The sequence below is a fragment of the Malurus melanocephalus genome, unplaced genomic scaffold (genome assembly GCF_030028575.1).
Source record: "Malurus melanocephalus ecotype Western Australia unplaced genomic scaffold, MMel_1.1 scaffold_5, whole genome shotgun sequence".
Lineage (NCBI taxonomy): Eukaryota > Metazoa > Chordata > Aves > Passeriformes > Maluridae > Malurus > Malurus melanocephalus.
In genome coordinates, this window is record NW_026623237.1 from 790998 (window position 1) to 817300 (window position 26303).

Below are 26303 nucleotides of genomic sequence, written 5' to 3' on the forward strand. Positions count from 1 at the left end.
TGCTTTAACTGTTTTGCTATTTGATTCCTATGAGCCTTGTAACATTTTTTTAAGATTGTATCATACCCTAAGGTACTTCTAGCATAGTCTTATCAGAAACAGYTAGTGTTTGAGTTTTAAGTGCCTATGGATAGTGCCCATAGATAACTTCTTTATCCATTAATGTTGCCTGCAATATAACTAAAAATAAACACTACTTTGCAGTTGGGTCTCTGATTACGGAACCAAGTGTTTATGCAGGATGTTTCTTCAATGATGTGTACACTGTTAAACATCAGCAYGTGCCTGAAACACACAGAAAAATGTGGTATGGCTCAGTACTGCTTCTCACTGTAGTGTGTTTTGTATCGTACTTTTCTTGATTAATGTTTTTCTATAAATAGGCAACTGCTTGCATAAAACAATTTTGTGTAAGAATAGGATGTGACTGTTACTGTACTGTAGAGTTTTGTTAGCCTGCAAATACTTCAGTGGATATTGCAAATGGTACTTCTGTTCTTCTTATTAGTATGTGAAAAGTAATCTTTAGTTTCTTACAGTACCATAAAGAAGTTGTTCGTCTGATGTCTGGAGAATTCAGGCAGAAAATTGGAGACAAATATATCAACTTTGCCAGAAAATGGATGAATTATGTGCTAACAAAATGTGAGAGTGGCCGAGGCACTCGACCCAGGTAACAGCCAAATTGTTACTGCCCTGGTAGTTTTTGGAAGGGCTGAAGGGTTGGGCTAAAAAGTTGGAGTAARTGGAGTGACATCTGGCTGGCAGCCAGTCAGTAGAGTGTTCCTYGGGGCTCAATTTTAGGGCCAGGTTTTTAAAATGTTTTTATCAATGACCTGGGTACAGGAGTTGGGTACATACAAAGTAAGTTTGCCGACAGTACTAAATTAGGAGGAGACTGATTCTCTCAAGAGCAAGAGACCATATAGAGAGAACTTGATGATTATGGGACTGGRTAATAACCAACCTTATGAAATTTAACAGGGGCAAATGCCAGATTTTTTGCCCAAACCTGARGTGCTGTAACCCTGGGTATACATACAGATCAGAGGCCAAGAGGTTGGGATGCAGCCATTCAGAAAGGGATCTTGAGGTTCTTCTTGYTTGTAAGCTTTGAGTCAACAATGTGACTAGGTGGTAAAAAGGGCCAACTCTATCCCAGGGTGCCTTAGGCACAACAGATCTGGCCAGCTGGGAGGAGTGTTTGTGCCACCATATTTATCATGGGTGCACTTCAAGTACTGTATGCACTTTTGAGCTCCACAATCTAAAAAGAACATAAAAAGAATGCAGTGTGCCTGAAGAAGGACAGTGAAGATGGTGAAAGAACTAAAGGACAAGATGTATGAGGAGTAATTAAGGACACTAATTAAGGTTTTCTCAGTTTAGGGAATAGGACAATTCTTCATGTGTTCTGTCTGGTGGCAGGTCAAGAGCAAGCGCCTTAAAGCTGYATTAGGAGAGGTTCAGATTGGGTRTTAGGAAAAAGTTCTGAGAGGTGGTTGAGCCCTGGAACAAGCTCCCTAGGGAAATGTTCATGGCCTGAGGCCTGTTGGTGTTCAAGAAGCATTTGGACTATGCTCTTAGCTTCTGTGTTGCCCTGGGTGGAGTCAGAARTTCAATTCTGATGATCTGTGTATGCCTCTTCCAACTCAGGATATCCTGTGATTCTGCTTGTGTTTTATATGTTGCAGCTGCTAGTTATAGTAGAGTAGGCAGTAGGGCACAGCAAGTGGCTGAAGACTACTCACTCCAGCCAAGTTACTTCCTTGTTTTACTTTATCAGTCTAGGCCATGMAACCACTGATGTCCACTCATTACTCATTAGATAGTCAATTGTAAATCTGTAGTGTGCTTTCAGCCCTGTTTCAGAAAGAATTTAGGGAGRGAGCACAGGTTAGGCTTGTTGCTCTGGAACATACTGTGTTTGATGATACTGTTCTGAAGACAGCATGTATATCAGTTTAGATACATAGCATGGCCTGCTCACCTTATTTGGCAGTTGTTTCCTAAAATCAGTCTTTATCTGAATRTAATTGGGCATAATACAAGGTAAAATTTTTATGTTTTGTATATTAGTCTGTAGTCTTATGAAGATTTTATAATATTTTCCTTAGGAAGAATAATTAGCTATTATTGACTGGGTTTGGATGTGGTTGAAACTTTTAATGATGGCTTTAGCCAAAGAGCACTTAATTTTCTCTCTTTTCTTTGACATAGATGGGCAACTCAAGGTTTTGATTTTCTACAAGCCATTGAGCCAGCATTTATTTCAGCTCTACCAGAGGATGACTTCTTGGTATGAATAAATTATTCTGCTGGTGTTTATTTGTAAATGCTTSTGAAGCTATCAGTATATGTTTTCAGGGATACTTGTTATAAAACAACATCTGAACACAGATGCAGTTCTGGAACAATTGCTGTTGTGTATCACTGTTGATGCTGCTCTCTCTYCTGAAGAGAGTAGATTTGGAACCATTGCCAATAATGGTTTCAGTTTGYTGACAAGTTGCTGGTACTGTCTTGGTGGGCCAGCTCCCTTTGTGTCTTGGAAAGTTGACTGCAGCTTTCTGCAGAGATTTATAGTTGTCATAATGAATTTCAGAATGTCAAAATATAAGCTTCTGAGGCTTAACTAACACCCAAAGTTCATCTGTCACAGTTGTTTAAGGATTTTTTTTTAATTGTTCCAACATGAAAGAGACTTTAAAGMATCTTTCTTTTGTTTTTATTGTGGAAAAAATAGTTGACTAAAGCTGGCTTTTCCGCCTTCCTCCTTTTCCTGTGAAAATAAAATTCTGAGAATTTATTTCTCTGATCTTGATATAGTACTGCGGAGAAGTGAAAGCACAGTTGCTGCAAAATAGCAGAATGTGAGTGTCAGCACCTCTTGATTTTTACTAATTTCAAGATGTGTTACGAAATGCCAACCACATTAATCTTGTGTAATACAGAGATGGTACGGTTTAGTCTTTTATTCACCTGTGTTTTTATCTGGAGCTCTCTAGTAAGTTATGTGTTAGTCCTGCATTTGTGTTGCTGGGAAAGGGTTGTCTGCTCTAATGACAGAGTTAAGATGGTATTTGGAATGCACTGATATTGTAGCTTTAGAAAGTAGCTCCTCAWTTTTTTTGCTTTGATATGGTTTTTAAAACAACCTTTGAACAAAAAATGGGAAAGGGGGGAGCAYAAAACCTTAACTGCATTTTTGAACTTTTTTCTTTCTTAAGCTGGCTTTCAGTTTTGCAGATCATCACTTGAAGCTACTTTGATWAATCTGTGTAGCACAGGTTACAGTATTTTACCTAGAAATGGCAGTCTCAGTCCTGAGATCTTACTTAGATACTACATCATGTCATGGAAGTACAATGGTCTAGGTTTAAAGCTCTACATTTCAAGATGAAATTCCAGCTCAGTCTGTGTTGGTAAAATATGCCAGTCTCACGCTCAGCACTTCCTCAGTTTAATAATTCTGTTTTTTCTTAATTCTTGAGGTTCCTAGTCTTCACTAAGTTTTTGAATTTCTGGAAGAAATTTTGGCTACTCTGAGTTACTGGCATATAGAAGTGACCTTCATAGTAGCTCTACCAAAAATCATAATTTTACTACTTTATGAAGATCTGTTACATGCCTGGTGTTCTGACAAATTAGTTGAAACAGAGGAAGGTTTAATAACTTTTCCAGGGTTACATACTCAGTGAATAGGACACCTGTTAATTGAGCTCAGATTACCTGATGCCCACTTCAGTGATTTAAACTGTTAAAATCCCTTTCATGAAAGTTGTRATAGCTTCATGGGTAGATAAGAAAAGTGGACTTGTTTTAATATGCAGGGCTTCATATTTTTTGTTTTACAGATTTTCATCTTGTGATTCAGGCCACTGTACTCTCAGTTTTTTTAGTTGTTTCTTTTTGGGAATGTGGAGAGGGAGGGCAGAGAAGGTTGTTCTTGCTTTTTCCAGGAAGCTTGTTTTTAATTTTATTAACACTGGACATTAAGTTCCACTACATTTCTATTTTGAAATGTTCTTTGATATGTCACTGTTCAGTTCTTCCAGTTAYGTAGTTTTGACAAAAAGCAAGACAAAACTGAGACTTCGTATCCTAAAAAAACAATTAAAACATACATGTCAATCCAGAAGTTCAGTATAATAGATAGAATATAGGGGTGCTTATCTKACAGATTACATACTTAAACAATATMATTTCGTTACTGTGAGCTTTATCATATGAACATCAACCTTCTTCCAACAAAACACAACTTTTTATGTTGGTCTCTTCTAGAGTTTACAAGCTTTGATGAATGAGTGCATTGGCCATGTTATTGGAAAACCTCACAGTCCCGTTACAGGTTTGTACCTTGGTAAGGCAGAAGTTAATGGCATTTGTTCTGGAGCTTTGCTGCTGCTGTTACAGAATTTTGATTGTAAAGTACTTTTAAAAAGAGAAAAATGCCAATAAAAGTATTTTCAGTGTTTTTGTGATTGTTGTGAAACCATTATTGCCTGATAAAGTGTAAATACATGGTGGTTTTACTAAAGAAATTTTAAAGTTTTACAGATGCTTTCCCCTGATTTTGTCCTTGAATTCTTTTGAAGTCTGGCAAGTCTTCTAGGAAGGGGCTGTGTTGTTTAAAGGCTGGGTAAAGAAGTGATTTTAACTTAAAGAAGGCAGTTACAWCTCCTCCCAAACTTTCATTGTGGCACTGCAGTTAATTATACTTTGGCAYCACAGATGTTTATGCTTGTAATGGGCTTTATTTAAGTTATCAAGTACACACCAGTTATACATGAGGGCTTGATGACAGAGCAAAACAGTTTCCCAGTATAAAATAGGGCATAGTGTAAAATACTTCTTTATAGATATAAAGGTTGATATCGTTAGAGTGAAATCAACATATTTGTGTTCCTTGGGAAAAGAATATTTTGTCAGCTGTGTGTCCCTTTTACRCATTTATTTCTCAGCACTCGTTCTCTCTTCCTCCTCTCAACTCCATTGACTGGTTTACTTTTCAAAATACTTGGTCATCTCTTTTGTCTTTCTGCTGCTGTTCACTTCCTGGGCAGGCTTGATGGTAGAAGGCATGGGGAGGGGAAATCGGACTCCGCAAGAGCTGTTTTTTCTGGAAAGCTTGTTTTGATATCATTTTGRTGAGAAAGGTCTTATAGTTGACAAACCTTTTGCAGCAGAAGTTAGTCCATTCCTTTGGAAAGAAGCACAGTCTAAAATCAAATTTAACTAAATTATGTATGGTGATGTAAAAAGCTTACATTCACTCTTAGTACTGTTGTTGAGAGAGAGGCCTCTTTGAGGTGAAACACAAGCATGATGATACCAAAGTACTGAAACTCTTACAAATGCTATTGCAGACAGAGCAGATCACACAAACGAAACTGCTTGACAGTTTYTGTCTCAGAGAGGGGGAGGGAGTGACACATGTGGGTGGTGCAGGCTTGAACAGCAGTCTGAAACTTTAATACATGTKCAATTAACATTGTGTCCTGCCTGCACATATTGCAGCTACCCATTTTCCTGTCTCCTGATTAGGAGAAAAAGATTTCCTAGTTACATTTGCATACCACCTTGAAGGAYTTAAACCCCCTGTGGTCTTTACCCCTTTTCCCAAAGTTGAGSATCCGCTTGTGTTCACGCTGCTGCCTTTGCATACATAGCTGTGTATCTCCTGGTGGTTTATCCTGCCTTTTTCCTTCGTGAAACAGCCTCTGTCTACCTGGGTGGGTTAGGATCTGCCCTCTGGGTCTCTCGCTATTGTATTCGCCAGTTATAATAGGACAACCAACACCTGGCCCTGGCATCTTTTGCTTGCCCTGCTAGTGCAAAAAAGCACAAACTCAGGTCACTGAGAGGAACCTAGCCTTCCAGAAAGYACTCACTCATGGTTTGATGGGCAACCAACTGTCTTGACATGTGGCTGCCACCATATTTTTCTTACTACATAAGGAGGAGTTGAGGGAAGATGGTGMTGCTCTTGAAGGCACTGAATTAGTTAGGCGTAAAGAGTCCCTACTCATTWAGGATTTGCCCTGTCCATTTTTACCACTTCCTTGGGACAGACTGTTATGGGGGGCATTAGTATGGATAAAACTGCCCTATGGTGGGTTTTTTCCACAGCTTAATTTACTTTCAATTATTGTCTGAGAAAGCTTAATTCTTATGCAGTGGGAACATAATATTGCTGTTTGGTTTGCTAATTATTACTGGTTTCTTAATGTTTATTTTGCAATAAGATAAATTAATTTSTGAAGTAGAAATAATGAGGTAGTTTTTATGAAGTGTGTACACATTTTCTAATTTCTAGTTTTTAACTATCTGGAGAATTTTCATTGTCTTATGGATGAGCTAAATAATACAATAATATAGAAAGTATTAATATGTTAATACAATTGATTTATTTAAGTGGAATAATCTGTATTTTTCTTAAAGGATAAGAAAATATGTGTCAGTTCACACTTAAAACAAATTTCCCATTTACAGAGTTAATTTTGTGTCTTGAAATGGCCCTAACAGATTTTTTCTGACATCTGAGTAAATGTGATTTGTTCTTACGTTTGCAGCTGTTCATCGAAACAGTCCCCGTCCTGTAAAAGTGCCTCGGTGCCATAGTGACCCACCAAATCCTCATCTTATCATCCCCACTCCTGAAGGCTTCAGGTATTTAGCATTAGTACAGCATTTTAAACTATTTTATCCTCTCTTGGCTATGCTGAACGTCAGTAAGTGGCACATCTTTTCTTTCCCTTTGAGGGCAAGGCAGATAGAAAAAAATATGTAAGTGATCCAGATTTTATTCATATGCTTTTAAGCACAGTACAAGTTTCCTTTTCTTGCTACTCACCAAGCCCCCTTTCTATTGGTGCATGCATTCTCGCTTTGAAGTAATTCTTACCCCTTTATCTTTCCTGAAATCAGCATTTCAATGTAAAAAGCTTTAATTCAGTGAAAACTGCTCATTAGCAAGACATTTRTTTCCTTCTCCACTTAAATGCCTGCCTAAGTTCCTATGGCAGTGCTTTCTGTGGTTTACATCCATGGAACTTAAAAATGTAGCATTCTGGAATATGGTGGCATTTCTGCGTCATTACCAACCTGCTGTGAATAAGCTTAAAACAGTGGATCTTTTCTCTTTCCTTTGAAAGAGTTGACATGAGAATTAATGCAAAAATGGTTAAAATAAATTTTGAAATAACCATCGCCATGCATAATTTTTCACAGAGGGCCCTATTTTTCARGTATGTGACAACAGAGGGAAACTACAGTTGAGACTATTTTCAGAAGTCACTTAGTTGTTGGTAGAAACTAGTATTAAAGATTGGAAGATTTTTGAGTATTATTATTACTGTACACATTGGAAGCCTGASACCCAGAGTTACTCCACATAAGAATCTTTATGTAATTGAAAGAATTCCAGAATAAGGCATCATTACACACAACTATTTTGTTTCTGAAACAACCTTTCAACTCCATACATTTTTTTGAACCRTTTCCTGAAGTTTTTCTTCTTGCCACAGCACGCGGAGTGTCCCTTGCGATGCGCGGAGCCATGGCAGCGTTGCTGTCAGTCGCCCCGCTCCCGTCGGGAGCGACTCAGCCCCACCCAAACCTGTCAGCAGTGCAAATGAGACCAGGTAGCTCCGCTCCGTGACGTAGCAGACTCATCCTACCTACATCACCCACATAACTGTTTCCACATACATCCTCATACATCATTTGCACCRTGCTCTTCCCTCCCATCATGTCTTCCACTAGCTCCTTCATTCATGTTTGACTCGAGTAAAATCATGTCTTAGAAATTGATGGTGATCCCACTTTCAGATTCAAAATGTCTCAACAATATGGTAGTTAAAGCATGCAGTTCTGATGTAGATTRCAGATTTGCTCAGGAAAATGTCCATGAAATGAACATACGCCAGTCAGCTCATTAGTATAACTTCAGTAAATAATTAGTACTGATAACACTTAGAATCATAGAATCACTTTCTCTGCAATAACTGTAAGATACAAATAAGCACAAGGATTTTAATTTTCTTTTCATGCTAGCTAAYGGTTTTAGTATTGTTATTGTCTATCCTAAATATTTTGAAATATGATATAGTGSCAAATGGAGAATTAGACACCTGAGATTCCAGGAGGATTTTTTGGAAATTATTTCTTGCTACACCTTTGGCTTCTTAGGGTGGTGCAGAACAAACTTAATATGAAAGAAGGTATTCTTATATCAGGATATGTAACAGAAACCACTCCTGTATCATCACAAGTGGCTTTTTTTTTTTTGACAGACCTATGCTAGTTTTTTGACTTTTGCTTTGGCTRTTATAATTCCAGACTGTTGGTATTTCTTCTTCCCATATTGCAGTTATACTACAGACACGTCTCCCAATTTTATTTTAATCTTTTCTTTCCCTGCACCTCTGACTGTGAAAAGTCTGCTCTTAACAAAGTGTTAYTGTCTTCAGGTTTAAGAGCAGCTTTTTGGACTCTTATTTCTACTGCAGAGTATTGAAAGTTCTCTGGAACAGAAATTCATTTGAATGGATACACATATCTGACTGTATCACACAGCTGGTAGAGRAAAAAGAGGTGGTGAAGGAGCAACAGACTGATGGTGACCAAAGTGAATTTAGATATCACTTGATTATGAATTATTTGGAATAAATAATTTTTGGTTGTGAGATACACAGCAGAAGCATGCATTAGGCTGTAAAGAGGGAAGTAAATTGCCATTTTCTTTATGCCGACTTTTCTGCAAGTTTTTTTCAGTTTATTTTTATTACAATAACAAGCATTCAATTTATTTTCATTGCACCTTTTACAGTAGCCCCCAGATGTAGAGCTAATGAGTCTAGGCCTTTTTTTCAGTTGAAAATACATTCTGAATTTTTTGTCATTCAAGCATAGACATTATCTATCCTTCGTGACTGTTTTAAGCCCCTTCTTGAAAAATGCAGTGTAGGCAGTAGTCTGCAGCATTTGAATAGCCCATTCAAGTAAGTAACATTCTAGAGAATTTTCACTGAGAGGTGTTTTAGCTTTATGATTGGACAGTGTGATGGATAATTAGTGTTTTTCAAAGACTTGTATTTTTATTAGAGTTCTCAGCTTTTGTTTTTCTGATGGTTGTTTATAAAATACCCCATGATCTTGTTTTTTTTAGGCACTGTCTGGATGTTTAAATAGTATTTAATACCCTATATAATCTAGGAATAATTTGAAGAAAAAATTTATGAGACAAGAATTTTGAAGGCGTCTGGGGTTTTTTAGGGGTTTTGTTTATTGCAGAAGGCAAAATATTACAATGTAACATATTTCTACAGGTTTTTTTGTTTTAGTATAGTTAAAAGAAAGTTGCAAACTTTTGATGCATTGCAGTCTTATTTTGAAATAAATGAAATTATGAATTTCATTTATTTGTGCTCTGAAAGAGGAATGGAATCTTTTGGATCAAGAAAGTGTTTTGTGGTTTGGCGAGGTGTGGAGTCCAATGCTGGAATAGCACAAAGACAAACTTTGTATGCTTTCCAAAAACTCTGATCCAGACACTAAAAACATGATTATAAGCATTAAATATSTATGAAAAGTTGAATGCAGGAACTTTGTAAATCAATTGTACTAGGCAGTGCATAGTGCACAAATGCCACCATAGTTCTAGTGAAGTTCTTCTTAACAACAACAACCAAAAGGAAAAAATCAGTATAATATARCTAGAAATTAAAAGCCAAAGCATGAATACCTGGTTGTTTACACTGAGGTTTCTGATATTTATACATTTACACTGGGTTCATGCTAATAACCTTTAGAGTTCAACTTCTGAGCTAGCTGGGGTTATTATTAAAAAATTTATAATTTTATTATTTATCCAAAAATGATCAAGCATTCTTCTCTTTTACTATAATTTTTGCGTAATAATGTACATACAGACTTTCTGGATCAATAAAAGGTGGGGGTGCCTAAGATGGGCCTGAAATGGAGTTTAGGCACCTACATTCAAAGCTGTGGTTCTTAAGGTCCTCTGTCCAGCTGCTGCCTTGTTTCAGAGGTGGTTTAGCTTTGCTTCTTTTTAAGCATTTTGTGCATCCAGAATTGTTGCTCTGTGTTTTTTCTGAGAACCACCTTTGCCTTCATGCTCATTAAAACCTCAGTTTCCTGAAGAATAATGAGGATTTTCACTTGTTTAGTTTCAGTTCCTACTCTATAAAATCTAGTTGGGCAATAATAGCAAATGCAAAGCACTCATCGTATGGAGAACATTTGAATGGGAATAGGTTGTCTTCAGTTTTGGTCTCTGTTCTCAAGACTGTTGATTTGGGTTTTTCCTGATATATTTTTTAAATAAACTGTTCTTAGATAATAATCAGATACAATTTGGAAACATCTTTAGGGCTGTAGGGAAGTCCTCTCATTGGTGTGTGTGCACCTTGTGATGCCAGSTATCTTTCATCTTTTTGTAGCTGTTAGTTTTCAGTGAAGAGTTTTAACAATGTTGCCCACTTTTCAGTAGCATTTAGCTCGTACCTCTAARGCACTATCTTTGAGGAGACATCAGTAACAGTTCTTCCCCATCAAACTTTAAAAATTGAAAAGGAGCCTTGTCCAAAAGGGAGTGAATGGTAGAAAGACTTCCACAAGGAATTTACTGCTCTAAAATGTGAGTGGACTAATTGTTATCTGGGACTGGAGGAAGGTGCCTGAAGACCTAAGAATTTAAGTCTYGTTTCTCTTAATATTGTTTTCCTTTTTGTTCAGCCTTCTTATTCATTTGGCTCTTACTCTGAGGCACCTGATTCTGCTTTGTGCTGTCTGGAAGAACTGGGGCCTTCAAGCAGTCAGGCCGCTGTCATTTAACAGTGTCCTTCCTGTCAACCAGTTTGTGTCTRTTCCCACTAGTTCTGACTTAATGACTATGGACTATGACTGTATTTGCAGTGCACTAGGCACTTACCAGTTCAGTTACTTCCTTKCATCTGATGATGTGGCTCACATTATCCCCAGCTGAATCACTTCTGATTGTGTAGCCAAACCTGGCACAAGCTGCATCTTGCAGCAGCTGTCTTAGTAGTATGTTACAAATCATGAAAATGGATTCTATGCTATGGGMAAGATGCAGTTTGAAGTAGTTTGTGCTATGGAACTTCGGGCTTTTTCACAGAGCAGCCACATAAAAAGTCTTCATTTTCAGGAAAAATAGCATAGAGAAGGTTTTCTGTTTACCTTTTGGCATCAGTTTTTCTTTCATGTTGCTTTCATGGTTCATTTCCTAGTCTTCAGAGGTTCTGTCTCTTAAAAACTGCACTTAAACTAGCATTGCATTAAATGAATACTAATGACAAGTTAATTASTATGATGGCTCTTTTTAACAGGGGTTCCAGTGTCCCTGAAAATGATCGACTYGCTTCAATAGCAGCTGAGTTGCAGTTCAGATCCCTTAGTCGTCACTCCAGTCCCACTGAAGAGCGAGAAGGTGATTATCTTGGTAACAAATTGTGACCTGGATGTGCAGATGCTTTATGTCATTAACATATTTCTCTCTGTTCCCAGTTCTTACCCTTTCCAGTTTTTTTTCACCTCATCACATTCAGAAATCTTAGGTTTTTAACTTGTAGGCTTATATTGTCAGAGTAAGTCCTTCTATTCTCAGACATACCCACTATTCTYTTCCTGTTCATATTGTTTCTGAATTGTATCTGAAGGGATTTCCTGGTGTCCTACTAAGTTCCAATGTTCAAAATAAAATCAGTAACATGATTTATGAATTATATACCCCATTTGAGAGTAAATTCCAGAACCTTGTTACGGAGGTATGAACTGGATCCATCAGGACAGTTAAGTGTTTTTTGTTCAGTTCTTTATCCCTGCAGTATTAATATTACAAATACTTGCTATTATTTGAATCCTGGAAGAAGGGWCAGGATGTGTGACTTGATGTCCTGATCAGGCCTCCTTCTTCTGGTTCCCCCAGCCCCTCTATATGTGATATTTATTGAAATCATTGAAAGATTGATTGTATTAAATTAATCACAAATACATTGAAAGATTGATTGTATTAAATTAAAAGGAAATATAAAATATGAAGCAAAATGGAGTCGATATTGTGGCCATCCACACTGGATTTCATAGAAATGGCTTAAAATTTTGTATTAAATGGTTGGGAGATTTTTGAAATCTTCGTTTTTAAGCAAATGTTGAAAATACTATCTGCCTCGTGTATTCCTTTCTTTTTTTGGTATTTATATGAAAAGGAAGGTTGCTTAGGTTGGAATGAATACAAATCTKACTCTAAGGAACTTTAGAAAATTATTTTCCTACAGATGTCTTGCATATTTGATTCTGAGTGCCCTGTCTTGAGTTGCTTCCCTCAGTTGTGGAATGAGATCTCTGTTTCTATATAGTTCAAATTCAATTTTATCCTCTTTTCTACAGAGGAGTCAATTTTGATTTCAAGAGCATATGTTGCTACACATACAGGGTGTATTAGTACTATATGTAAGATCTCAGCTTCTGCTGAATATAGAGGCATAATCCTTAACAAGAGATGAGGCTACTTTTGCACTCACACTGTTATTTCTCTAGAGCCCTTGTATCCGAAAGGAGATTCAAGTGGTTCATCCCGGCGGAGTTGGGAGCTCAGAACGTTCATCAACCAGACCAAAGGTAGGTGTTTACGAGTCTCTGTAGCATAATGGCTGTTAAAACAGTGCTGTATTGAAAAGTTGGAATTTATTGTGGATTGTGAAGAGGTTTTCACAGATTCATACATAGTAAGGAATAAAAAAAAACCCTGATTGCAGGTATAGGATATTGCTGGAAAAATCACAAGGTGTACTGTTTGAGGTAGGAGTAATTAACCTTCATAAAAGTTAATTCTTTTCAGTGTTCTACAAAATTGAGTTCATTTGTTGCTGTATAGGAATTGCAGRAGTTTGCACTGTCCCTATTCAGTGCCCAATTGTGAGTTGCATGACAGTACGAAGCACTCCTCACTTACCAAGGTCTCTCTCCATTGTGGGATTTTCTTGTTTTGAATGTCTAATAGCATGTAATCCCACACTGCTCCCTAAATATAAGACTATTGTTGGTCCCCTTCCTCTGTCCTACTATGCATTTTCATGAAATTGATAGTGACTTGATACCTTCAGACACTCCTATACTGTATGGATTGATGCGTGAAGCTTGCTTGCGTGTATTGTGRCAGGGTGGAACCTCATGAAACGTGAAGAAAACATTTCTGTCACATTAGAAACAGGTCTCATTATGCAGCTTACACAGAACATAGGAAGAACTACAGATTCTTGTTTTGAAATCTACACGTCAGAACATAAATAGTGGAGGGATTTGAGTTCATTTAAACTAAAAAAGAATAAGGGAAAAGTTGAAAATTTCTGAAAGATTGCTGTAATGGGAACTGCTTTTACTGTTCACTGTGAATAAGACAAAGACTTTGATTTAAAACTACAACAAGGCATATTTAGAATAGAGGAAGTAGTATTAATTATGGTAGGGGAGTAGAATATACTGTTTGGGAGTATCAGTATCTCCATCCTTTGGAAACTGCCAGGAACAGGTTAGGCTACTGGTGTCAGCAGTGACAGGTGTGTGATTTTTGTGCTTTACAAGGAGCTGATGARCTAATGCTGCCCTGAGATCTCTTCCAGCTTCACTCACTAGGATGCTGTTTCATGATAAGATGTGAGAGCTGGAGTTTCTAATATCTCTTAATCTTTGAAATAACAGATGCCATGAGTSTTTCAGGAAATCTCTCATATTTCTGTAGAACAAAACCTTTCCTATCCTTCTTTCCKTAGTGCTTTTATGACCCTAATGTATCTCCACTCTCAGAGGTTAGTTACTGGTCAAATGCAAAAGTGTTGCATTTCTTAATTGTGATTTCCTTGAATCAAGTAAGAGATGATTAGGAAATTTTACCTTAGTTTCGTGTGTGATTCATAAGTGATGGTTTCATATGTGATTGTTAAAATGTCTTATTCTTTTSCTACATCTTAATTAGACTCACAGAACAGTTTTCTTTTAACTTTGGTCACTTCATATGATATCAAAAGGTAACAAAATACAGCTAATATTTCTCAGTCAAGGAAATTGTTCATCACTCTTTTTAGACACTGCTTCCAAGCAAGCCCCGATGGAAGCTGTTCAAAAGTCTGTTCAGTTGTTTGAAGAAAGGAGATACAGAGAGATGAGAAGGAAGAACATCATTGGCCAAGTTTGTGACACACCGAAATCCTATGATAACGTCATGCATGTAGGTTTGAGAAAAGTGACTTTCAAGTGGCAGAGAGGAAACAAAATTGGTATGTCCATTATACTTTCATTTATCAAGCTAAAATACCAAACTTACTTTGAAGGAAATTGAAGACTCTCCTTAAAATCTTGAGTCTCTGCATAAGTATTATCGGCTTTGCYGAAATCAGAATGTAAAAATACAAAATTCTGTTGCAACTAGGATTTTCTTAATGCAGAATATCTCTGAAGTTTTCATTGGTCAAATAACAAGAAACAAAAAAGGAGAAGGATTTGGTTAGGACAATTACCTAGGTATGATCTTGTGATAAATGCATGCGTTTAACCCTATAAAATATTTGAGTTCTACATTTGGAAGAACAAGAAATACAAAGGGAAATCAGTTCARACGCTGGGATTTAATTCACCAATCATATTGTTTCCCCCATATGATCATTTTTTACTCTCTGGTTTGGGGTTTTGAAGGAAAGTCTTTGTTCTTGAGATGTTTTCTTTGAGCTGATTAGTGTAATGTTTTTACTTTTATTCAGCTTGAATTCAGGGCTATGAATGTAGTATGTGTTATAGTTAAAAGCAACTTGAAGTTTTAAATTAAAAGAAAGGTAAAAAGTGTTGACAAGCTGCTTTCAGTGATGTTTTCTCATTGCAGTTGATTTACCTGTTGCTTATTGGAGGTGGTTTACTGAATTTTCCTTACTCTGATTTTGCAGGTGAAGGCCAGTATGGGAAGGTCTATACCTGTATCAGTGTTGACACTGGAGAGCTGATGGCAATGAAGGAAGTGAGTACTGAGTCACCAASACTCACTACTGCCCTTGGTTTTTTTCCAAACCAAATGTGGGTGACATAGCAGGCATTGAGATTTTCTGCACACTGCTATTAGCTTATGAGGAAAGGATGGAAATAMTGATTATTTCTTCATAGACCCACAACTACTGTTAGCACTTTTTCCTCCTTAAGTTGCTTTTCAGCTTATAACTTTAAATGTATGTAAAATTGATAATGCATTTTTTTACTAATTTCACAGGGTTGTTKTGAACTTAAGGCTTGTTTAATAAATGTGAACTTCTATTAAGAGATCTTAAATAATTTTGAAAGATCAGTGAAGACTGTATACCATTTATATTCTACTTTGCAATGTTTCCTTTCACATTTTAGTACTTTTTTCTTCGTTCCTTGGAGCAAAAGATAGGAAGTGTGACATCAGATGTTTTTCAGCTTCTCCCGTAGGGTGAGCTAGGTTGAGTCACAAAACTGCTGATTAACCTGGTGGGTACAGAAAATCTAGTTTTCAGKAGAGAAGTAAATAAAGCTAAATGTAGGCTTAGAGATCTGTTTCTCCTACAACACCTTGTGGTTGTTTTTCTTTTAAATTATTGTTTCATTTTAATGCATTTCTGCATCTTTAAACAACTGTAACTGTGACAGCTGTTGGAAGTTGCAGCAGTTACGTTTTATGAGCCAGTTTTTACATACACACAATATGTATGTGATATRCATGGTGTAGAAGAGCAAGACTGGGCTTCTGCTCTTTCACTGACTAATACCAACACTTGAAATTTTGTTGCTGTTACCCTTTTTTCTGCTGATGAAATCACACTTCCCCCCGCCCCCCATCAGTAGCACTCTGTAATTCACAGTGGCTTTCTAGATGCAGGTGCTGTTTACAGATTAGCATGTGTGTGCTCTTTAGCAGAAGCTGAGGTAAGTTCATAAATAGATCTGGTTTGACAGATTTTTGTTTCACTGGGCTTGAATGCAAACTGTTTGCAACTTCCAAATAAAAGGCTTTTCTGGATTTTTCTAAGAATAACTTGGGAGAAGATAGATTTATGGATTTTTTAATACTGGTTAAGAACACTGCATTCCCCTGTCCTTGCACCAAGATTTCTTCACACGTTGTTATCTCAACCACAGTGTGATTAAAATAACTGCACATGATAGTGGGCAAGCTTTACTATAAAGACATATATTGCAACTATGCATTAGGGAATATGTAAAATACTTGAATAYCATTTGTCATCTTTTTGCAATTTTCATATATTTAATTTTACTACTGTTTGAATACAGACTGTATCCAGGAATTGCTATACACGACACAACAACCATAACATCCTAGGAACTGAAGGCAAAATAGGTGCATTTCTCTCTTAAGCAGTTATTCTGCACTTAGTTTGTGAAGCTTCTGCTTTCTAATGGTATGGTAAAAATAGCATCTTCCAGAACTTGCTATTCATCTTGCTTATCTTTGTGTGATTAGAAGCTYTAAATCAGTTTTTCAGAACACCTGATAGTGTTTTTCCTCACTGAGAAAACCATCACAGCATATTATAGAAGTAAGGAACACGTGCTTCTTTCATCAAAACCTTTGATTGTACTGTTCCATGCCACAGCTTTTCCTTGCAGCTGCCTCATTCTCAGAGCAGAAACCCCTCAAAGAGATCCCTTAGATTCTCTGGTGATGAAATACCTGGCAAATAGTCTGTGTTGAATTACAGCTCTCACTGATGTTGCTTTCAGATTCTTTTGTATTGTGTCTGTCTATCACACTTAAGCTATAAGGTGAGCAAGGAAGAGATATGTACATGCACACATGTGTTTACACATTTAAGTAACAGCATTTTGCTCTTCTAAAGTTTATAAATCCTCGTAGTTGTAGGCAATTTTCCAGAAATAGCTTAGTGTACTTTTTGTGTCTCAGTTTGGGATGGAGGGGGGTATTTTGGCGCTTTTTATGTGATGATGCTATTTAACAACAGCAAACAAAAAAACATTATTTTGTTTGTGTCTGAGTTTAGGGTGGGTTGTTTGCTTTTTTGGTTCCTTATTAATTTGAAATAGCAGCAAAATAATGATGCATTTTCTTGCAGATAAGATTTCAACCTAACGATCACAAAACCATCAAAGAAACAGCTGATGAACTGAAGATTTTTGAAGGCATCAAACACCCTAATCTGGTTCGATATTTTGGTGTGGAACTCCACAGGGTAAGAAAACATAAATTATTGGGGCTTTTTTGTAAGGCAAAGAGAAAATTTTAAGAAGCTTTGCATTATTGGAGGTTTTTACAGGAGAACATTCTAGTTCATCGTGTCTGGTTATCTGTGTGAACAGCAGTGTCTTTTTTCATTCAGATCTTGAAGTCTCTGAAACATAGTTTGCAGAGATTTTTTGGAACTGGTACATAAACAGAGAAGGCTTACAATAARTGAATGGAGTGAGTAATGCTGGAGGTATTCTATGCTGCTACTCTGTTGAACTGGTCTCAAAGCAAGTTATATCATATATGGTGTAGAAACTTCTATATGTAGATAAAAGACTAGAAAGGCTAAAACCTGTCCCTCTTAGCAGGGATTGTACTCGTATTGTTTCATATTGATGCCTGGAAAAAAWTTGTGCTGGCATTTAAATCTTGCTGCCAGACAAGTATTGGAGTTCAGCTCACATCTCTTCAGAAGGAAAAGGCATGTTTTCTTGCTTGAGCAGCAGAGCTAATGAAATRTATTTTTCTATGGAGTTGGATTCCAGAGTTGTGTGCTGAGATACCCARCTTCCCACATGCTTTCCCCACTTTGTTGGCAAGTCTCAAGTCCTGATGTCTTGCTGGAAAGTGCTGTTTGGATTTGACTGATTTGCTCAGTATTGAATGAGTTGTTTYGGTGACCTGTTGCTGATTTAGAAGGGGATGTAGACTTCTGAATTTTCTACTTGGGGACACAAATTTGGGTGTCTGTGCCACTGGGTCACTGGTTTCTCAGGCTAGTTTTTAAGAGCTTGGTGTCTTTTCCATGTTTTTTTTATTAATTCAGTCTGGTTGAAATCAGCTGGGTTTGGAGACAGAGTGGGAGCACAAACCTAATTTTTCCTTGAAGTGAGTTATAGTTGGCATGCTTGTTCAAGCCACAGCAAAGAGCAAAAAATTTTCCCATCCCAAGCAATCAACACATGATACTGCAGGATCTGGGACAGAGAAAGGGGRTAAAAAACAAGCCCAAAACATCAGTTTGTGCCTTTTTTTCCACCCCTTCTCTAAGTAAGCAAAAAGTCTCTTTGAATTTCTGTGTAATATGCCTGCAAGGTTTCCAAAGTGTATTTTGGTTGATGCTAGAACACTGTGTTTTTATGCCACTGAATAGTATCACCGTTATGTGGAAATGATGCAGATAGACATGTAGCAGAGTGTGTCCATAGTTGTGCCATAGAATATRTTAGGTTGCAGCATGCTAGAGAGAATAGAGTTCTGAAGAGATGATTTATTAGATATTTCATGGTAAATGATACTTACATTAAGACATAAGACAATACTTTCATTACTCTTTTCATGAACAATGAAGGATGTAAGGAAAACTTTGTCTTAATTCAGTGTTTAAAATATGAAAAACGATACCCAATGAAATCTGGTTTGGTTCCCACAACAGGAAGAAATGTACATCTTCATGGAATACTGTGATGAGGGCACTCTGGAGGAGGTGTCAAAACTGGGCCTTCAGGAGCAYGTCATTAGGCTCTACACAAAGCAGATCACAACTGCTATCAAYGTACTGCATGAACATGGGATTGTTCATCGAGACATTAAAGGTAATGTTAGCCAGAAAGGTAATGTTGTTTCAGTGTGGTATATGAGAGCAGGGGGAATGATGGGGGGACGTATTTGCATATCTAGTGTGCATTATCTATGCAGCYATTAATTGTATAAAGCTTTCCACTGACTTTTCAGTTTACAAGTTATTGGCTAGTTTCAGGCTTCTTTTCTAAGTGTAGATCATAAAAAACATTCACAGTTGTCATTTCAAACTCATAAATTTTACCCATGATTTTTAAAGTTTGTCTAGAGGTTATTAAGATTATTGGGGATTCATCTAAACTCAATTGTTAGTCCTTGCATTTTTAGTAATAATGTACTGAGTTACATAATGCTGTTTTTCTTCTTGTCTGTGCATATAATGGTATTTTCTAGAGCTGACAGGCAGTGTACAATGCTCGAGTTGTGCATCAAAACTTTGTGATCTGTGATTCCTTGTGATTCCATTTTCCTGAAGAACTGTAGGATTTCAGAGGAATGGCAGATTAARCTTAGTAACAAAACTGTTGTTAAAAGAACCTAAGTGATTTTAAGGTATCCCTATATCTAGTGGTTTTTTTCTGTATATTTATCTTCTTGTGCCTGGCTGTCAGCATTTGCTTACATAACTAGCATACTGAAACTACAGTAACTGAAGGGGGGTTGGGTTTGGCATTTAAGACATCCAGTGTCAGTCCTCATTTCAGGTTCATTTTTCTTTTTCTGCGCCTTCCAACAACATCCTCCATGTCTGGTTATCTTGATTTTGTTAGTCTGGCATATTTGGCTCACCAATGGCAGGAAACTTAGGTGAAGGTAGGGGAAGCAATGCACACAATATGCCCTGCAAATGCTGGTTTTGTGACAAGGCAGTGCAACCCAACGATGCTGGGTTTCTATGTCCCTCTTGCTCACAGGGTTTTGAATCACCGCAGCAGTGTAGGAGGTTCCCAGTTGCTCTTGGTCCTTTGGCCTCGTGCTTCTCATTTGGGAAAAGAACTATCTACGATCCAGAGGCCTTCCACCCAGGTAGGCCACTCTTGAGTCAGTTTTGGCTTTTTTTTTCTAGAAAACACTTTCCCTCACTCCCATTCCCCAGCARTCTTACCTTTTCTGGTTCTCCTTTCTCACCAAAGGTTTCTCTCCAGTTGTGGATTTCCCTTTGTGTTTTTCACAGTTCCCTCCTTGCCCTTTTCTTGGTCATTCCTTGTCCAGGTTCTGCTKAGTTGGATTATGCTCTCCTGGAAGCTCGTTGAGATCAAAATCCAAGGCTGGCTGACAGGGGTTTCTTTTGTGCTGCTCAATGTCATTGCTGATACATAGATATGTTTCCAAATAGGTCTTCTGCTCTTCAGGGAWATGCATGGAGTGAGGAAAGCTGTTTAACAGAACTGTAATGTTGTGTTACCTGAGAGCATTTCTGTCACAACAGGTTCCTTATATCAAATGTTGGGGTGTTTCTTGAGAATAACAGAGGGTCACTGCAGGCACATCTGAGTATAGACCTTCCTGAAACTCTATGCCAGAATATAAAGACTGACCACAGAGGGTATTTTTGTAAAGGATACCTAATGCATTGGAAGTCTTTTACTCATTGTATCCTTTTATGCTAACATTTCATCCCCARGTTTTCAGGCTAACAGTAGTAAAGAACACTCTAGCTTTAATTTTGGCTCTTGTGTAGACTGGTACTCTTATTTTTCTGATAGGGAAGAATGATAGGTCATTCAAACTGTTAAAACCACTTTCCTGCGAATATCTTGCTCTCTGATCACACTGGATCTCTCGTGGCCACTTTGCTAAACATCARATTTCTTTGATGTTTATTTCTTTTAGCAGCAGATAAACACACTTCCCTGGGCATCCCTTCTTCAAGCTGAACAAACCCATCTTRCAGCCTTTCCTTGTATGCTGGGTGCACCAGCTCTCTGACCATCTTGATGCCACTCTCCTGGATTTGCTCCAGTGTGTCATTTGTATTGGAGAGTCTGAAAACTAGATGCAGCACTCAAGGTGTGGTCTCAGAAGTGCTGAATTGAGAGGAATTAATCAGTGAGGCCATGCCTTGTGGATTCTCTTCAGGAGAGAAGGACATGTTCCTGAAGAGTGCTTGGATTAATACATAAAATGAAAGGATTGTATCTGAGGCATTAGAAATCAGAAACCTGTGAATGACATGCTCAATACCAAAAAGTCTTCATCAAACTGCTACTGTATTATTGTCTTCCTTTTATCTCAAAACTTCTGCTATCCTGTCTTCCTCATGAGCACAAAGGAAGGAAGGTCATTCAGSAAGAGATGGAAAACTATACTACAGRAGACTGTGGGCATGTGTCATGCTCTCTAAGAGACTGAAAAATAGTATGCAAAAGCTGTTTTTCTCATCCAAGAGTAGCATTTAGCTTGCTTGTTTCTTGAATGAATTTGTCTGCTGTACTGCTTAAGCACTGGCTGTGGAATGTCTGAGCTGCCTCTTTTTCTGGAATTAGAGCACAGCCTTTAGTGGRGCTTTTGGTACTGCTCCATGGACTCACAGGATTTCTACCGAAACCTTTGGACTATGATGCYAGTGAGTTTTCACTGTGCTTTCTATGGGGTTGATTTGGCAGAGGTACAGGGAGTGAAACCTGAGTTTAAATGCTTTAGATTTTGGCTAGAGTGTCGCTTTTGACATTTGCTCTTTGCAGTGTGCCCAGGAGGACCTGTGGTGTAACAGGAGGAGGGCTGTGCACACCTGGGCAACCTCTTGCCTCTGCCAAGTGCCTCCAGTGAYGATGCCTTAGTGTATGTGCAAGGGGAGAGAAGGAATAGATGGGGGGTGGTGCTGTTTTGTTGCTTTACTCATGGTCTTTAGTTTTATTTTGCTTCCTCACCATGCAGATATGTAGGAATTTCATTACATTCCCAGAGGCGTTAACTGTCAAAGGTAAAAAGCATCAGGCATCTTTGGAGTACTGCCCACTTGTCTGCTCTTCTCTTACACAGGTCCTGCTGGATTCTGTGCAGGTTTCATTTAACAGAGARACCCTTATTAAAGATTCCTTCTACAATCTGGTTTTGGTTTCTGAACAAGCAGACTTCACCAGCAGCACMACAGTGCAAGCTGACAGAAAGTGCCTGCAAAATGAGTCTTTAAGGGCTGTCTCTGTCTTCTTGGTGAAACTTTGGTTCAGTGCTTTATTCCATTTGACGGTTCCAAGTGCTTTCAGGAAAAGGGCTCACAAAAGCTTTTATGTAACACTTAGGCTAAATTGTCATTACTTTTTATTAAAAGGGACAAACTCTAGTTTGAAATGCCTTGGAAGAAGGTTCTGAACTGTATTAAACTAAACTATCCCAGTAGGGTAAGACTTACCCAGAAGAGAGATTGTTGGACTGCCAAGCTCCACCCACTGTGGTGGTTGGAAACCTCTTTGTAGCCTTCTGTGAAATTTTCAGGTTGCTTTCTTGAAGAATGGAAACATAGGTTTCCAAAAYATCCTTGAAAAGAGTGTTTGCTAGTGATGACTGTTTTTCCTAAGCTCTTTGTGTAGGCTAAGTGCACCTACTTTCTATCTGACAAGCAACTGCCTGAAAATCATTAGAAAAGCAGTTGACAGTAGTTCAATGGAAAAAGAACTATCTGTTGCTCTTCTATTGCATTGCCCATACTTAGTGTCCCATCAAGCAGYCTTCTTGTGCTGCTTTGGTGTCCTTCTGGATCTGTTTCTTTGAAGAAGCTGAGGGATGGATGGTCTGCCCAGCTCCATTACACACGCCTGTGATTGCAGGGTGACTCCGGACATAGGTTCTGCTGATGGCAAACTGCAGAATCCAGTGAAAGCACTCTGGATTATGTGCAAACATCTGAGTACCAAAAGTGGAAAACCAGTGGACACAAACTGTAGAATTGTATTCCCTGAATGTTAATTCTTCCAGAACTTGTAAAAACTTGCAGCAACTAAAGGTTGGAATTTAATTCTGTTAATGATTTTGCTCACCCATTGATTGCAGTTCTGTAAAACAGCTCGTGGACTAAACAGTAGTAAGACTGTTGTCAGAGTAATCAGAGTGCTTTGAGAAACAGGGTTTTAGCATCATTGACCTGCACTGCTTTTTTTTTGACGAGCTTTTTGAGGATACTTTTTATTCTCTATGAATATCTTGGAGATGCCCAGCCAAGCCAATGGGAAAAATGCATTAACTAAGACAACACAAAGGAGGAGCAGCCACGAATTCCTGCACTGTTAAAAGGTGGAACAAAAGTGAGAAACTTTAGAAGGAAGGTTCTGTTGAGATGAGCCACTTTGAATGAATCTTTTGTGTGACATGGGAAGAAGCTATGTGTAATGAAGTCCCTGGTATCTGCCTACTCCTACCGTAGGTGAGCAGTTTTGTGCATACTATCCATCTTTCCTCAAGAGAGATCACAGCCGAAACTATTTCTGCCAGGTGATACTTGCGACCTTCTTGTGCTTTCATTGTGATACTTGCAGAATCCAGACATAAGGATTTCCTTCTGTTCTACCTTTTTACTGTTGCTGTCAGCATGAAYATTTTGGCAGGATGTTTGAATGAAAGAAAACCACAGGTAGTCAAAGCGACTTGGCATATTTCCACTGCTGTGTTGAGCAACTAATTTGAAGCCACTTGCAGATTCCTCTGGGAGATTTTTTAACTAGGCTAGGGAAGTTTGTTCCAGTGTAAGATGACAATATGGCCAGTTATTTTAATGGTAGTCCTCCAAAACTTACTCTGGCAGTGCAGTAGGAGTAGGCACGTGGTAGTAAATGTAATAGAATGCTCTAAGCTCTGTTTTGCAGAGCTGTGACCATAGAGTCATTGAGGTAGTAAAAGACCTCCAAGATGGAGTCCAACCTGTGACTGACCACCACCATGTCAAACAGCTAAACCAGGGCACTGAGTGCCATGGCCAGTTGTATCTTGAACACTTCCAGGGACAGTGACTCCACCACCTCCCTGGGCTGCTGCTTTCAATGCCTGACCATCCTTTCTGTGAAGAAATTCCTCCTGATGTCCAACCTCAACMACGCCTGGTGCAGCTTTAGGCCATTTTCTCTTGTCCTGTCTCTGGTTCCTGGGAGAAGAYGGTGACCCCACCTGGCCACACCCTYCTTTCAGGCAATTGTAGAGAGCAGTATGGTCKCCCCTGAGCCTCCTTTTCTCCAGGTTAAGCACCCCCAGCTCCCTAAGCTGCTCCTTACAGGACGTGTGCTCCAGACCCTTCATTAGCTCCATTGCCCTTCTCTGGACACGCTCCAACATCTCAGTGTCCTTGTTGCTGTGAGGACCCAGAGCTGGACACAGCACTTGARGTGGAGCCTCATCAGAGCTGAGTACATGGAGATGATCCCTCCCCTCATCCTGCTGGACACACTATATTGACATGTGTGGTATCATCTATYTTGACTCAGAACTGAAAAATGGCTAGTGGGAGTGACACAGCAATAGCCTCTGCCAGGAAGTAGTTTCTTCAGAGTTTAGCAGTCATGAGAAGCACTGGAATTCCTGAAGGAGTCATTTCTTGTGACGAGCTTGTATGGAAAGCTGTTTGCCTGCCATAATTATTTTTATTTATTTATTTATTTAATTTRTTTGAATACTTGTCAACCTCCAGTACCCTTTGTTAGCCCAAACCCACCAGAACATCTTTAATGCTGTCACATTCCACACTTAGTTCACAGGTAAAGATCTAAGTGTGAATTCAGCTATTATCCACTGTGTAACTTCCAAGGCTATATTGAGAAGCCCTCATTCCTCAATTCAGCTCTGGTTTAAACAAGCTTTACTGTGTTTTCTTATGTTTCCTAGGAGCCAACATCTTTCTTACCTCATCTGGACTGATTAAACTAGGAGACTTTGGCTGCTCAGTGAAGCTGAAGAACAATACACAGACAATGCCTGGAGAAGTGAACAGTACCTTGGGGACTGCAGGTAAGGAAGCTTGTGCTAGGCAGGTATTTGTATAGTTACCATAAAAGAAGATACCTCTGCCAGAAGTCTGGGCTGGAATAAAACCGTGTGTTTTAGGGAAATTCGATTTTACCTTAGCTAGTTTTGTGCTTTATGTCCAGAAGCAAAAAAAAAAAAAAAAATCAGTGAGTGATATAATGTGAGAGAAAACTATATTTGTCTGGTTTCTATATCTGCTGGAGCATGTGTTTTCTGGGGTTCTGTTTTTCTCTGCAGCCTTACTGAAAAGTACTCTCCTCACTGAAMAGCTGCTTAATCTATTTTCAAAAAACTGCAGTATCTGGAAGCATGTACTGTAACAGCATTTTTAYTGCCACTTTTCAAACTGAGAGACAGTTGTGCTGAAAACATGTCAAAGAACAAGAAACTAGCAAACGGCAAAATATAGCAAGAAAACCTGAGTAGTAATTTCATTATGTGTTTTAAAAAGCATTTGGTTTCCTGGTCAGTCACCTGATGTTTACCATTCCTTCTGCTGTATGAACTGATGGCATCATATATGTTGTTTCAAAGCATACATGGCTCCAGAAGTGATCACTAGAGCTAAAGGAGAAGGGCACGGACGTGCAGCAGACATCTGGAGCCTGGGCTGTGTTGTCATAGAGATGGTCACTGGCAAGGTAGGGATGTTTCACATACTCTTAAAATGCAAACTCTTCTCGGAATTTTTTCTGCAAATTCTGGTTCCACTCTCAGCAATTTGTCTCACTGAACTCTGCAGGGATTTTTTTTTATTTCTTGGAGTACAGAAATACATGCTCTAGTGGTTAGTGAGTTTCTCATGAAAGCTTGCACTTAATAGTTCTGTTACCTGTTGCAGAGGCCTTGGCATGAATATGAGCACAACTTCCAGATCATGTATAAAGTGGGGATGGGTCATAAACCTCCTATTCCAGACAAAGTGAGCCCAGAAGGGAAAGACTTCCTTTGCCAYTGCCTGGAAAGTGACCCAAAGATGAGGTGGACGGCCAGCCAGCTTCTCGATCATCCTTTTGTCAAGGTTTGTCTGATGACTTTGGCTACAAACACTGCAGATGGGAATTGGGAACAGCTGTTAGTTGGCTTATTTTCAGTGATGCCACAGGGCTTGGTACCATGGTGAGGGCTGGTAGCAAGTTGATCCTGTCCAGGAAACATGGATTGGCAACTTTCCAGAAGCATGTGTTGTTTTTAGCAAGCATTTGACTATAGGACTGGTGTGCACCATGCAATAAACTTTCACTGCTGTTTTAAAATGAATTATCTTTATGCCAAAAACATACATCAGCTGAAACTCAGCAGCTGGTAATCGGATCTGAAGGGATCTCCATCAAAAACTTTAGCAAGTACAAATCCACAGGTTTTTGGAGTTAAGAGTCCCTTCCATAAAAAGTGAAACCAACACATGCTTGAGACATCCTTTTGTGCAAGGAGCTGCTTTTTTTTAGCATTTGTACTTAAGGTTAAGGTCAAACAGAATGTTTATCTGGCAGCTGGTATAACAGTCTGCAGTTCTTGC

The 26303-nt window shown here is 38.5% G+C and overlaps 1 protein-coding gene across 4 annotated transcripts in view; it reads left to right on the plus strand.

Annotated features, from left to right (window-relative positions):
* MAP3K4 (mitogen-activated protein kinase kinase kinase 4) overlaps positions 1–26303 on the plus strand; it is a 67062-nt gene that overhangs the window by 39766 nt on the left and 993 nt on the right. The window contains exons 13-26 of one of the 4 annotated variants that reach the window (XM_057370334.1): positions 540–673; positions 2221–2299; positions 4285–4363; positions 6576–6672; positions 7530–7646; positions 11376–11476; positions 12586–12666; positions 14130–14321; positions 14982–15052; positions 17142–17258; positions 18690–18849; positions 24644–24766; positions 25319–25425; positions 25626–25805. In XM_057370334.1, coding sequence (XP_057226317.1) covers positions 540–673; positions 2221–2299; positions 4285–4363; positions 6576–6672; positions 7530–7646; positions 11376–11476; positions 12586–12666; positions 14130–14321; positions 14982–15052; positions 17142–17258; positions 18690–18849; positions 24644–24766; positions 25319–25425; positions 25626–25805 — 1638 coding nt within the window. The remainder of the gene's footprint in view (positions 1–539; positions 674–2220; positions 2300–4284; positions 4364–6575; positions 6673–7529; positions 7647–11375; positions 11477–12585; positions 12667–14129; positions 14322–14981; positions 15053–17141; positions 17259–18689; positions 18850–24643; positions 24767–25318; positions 25426–25625; positions 25806–26303) is intronic. The other 3 variants (XM_057370343.1, XM_057370352.1, XM_057370362.1) reach the window with 3 other exon arrangements.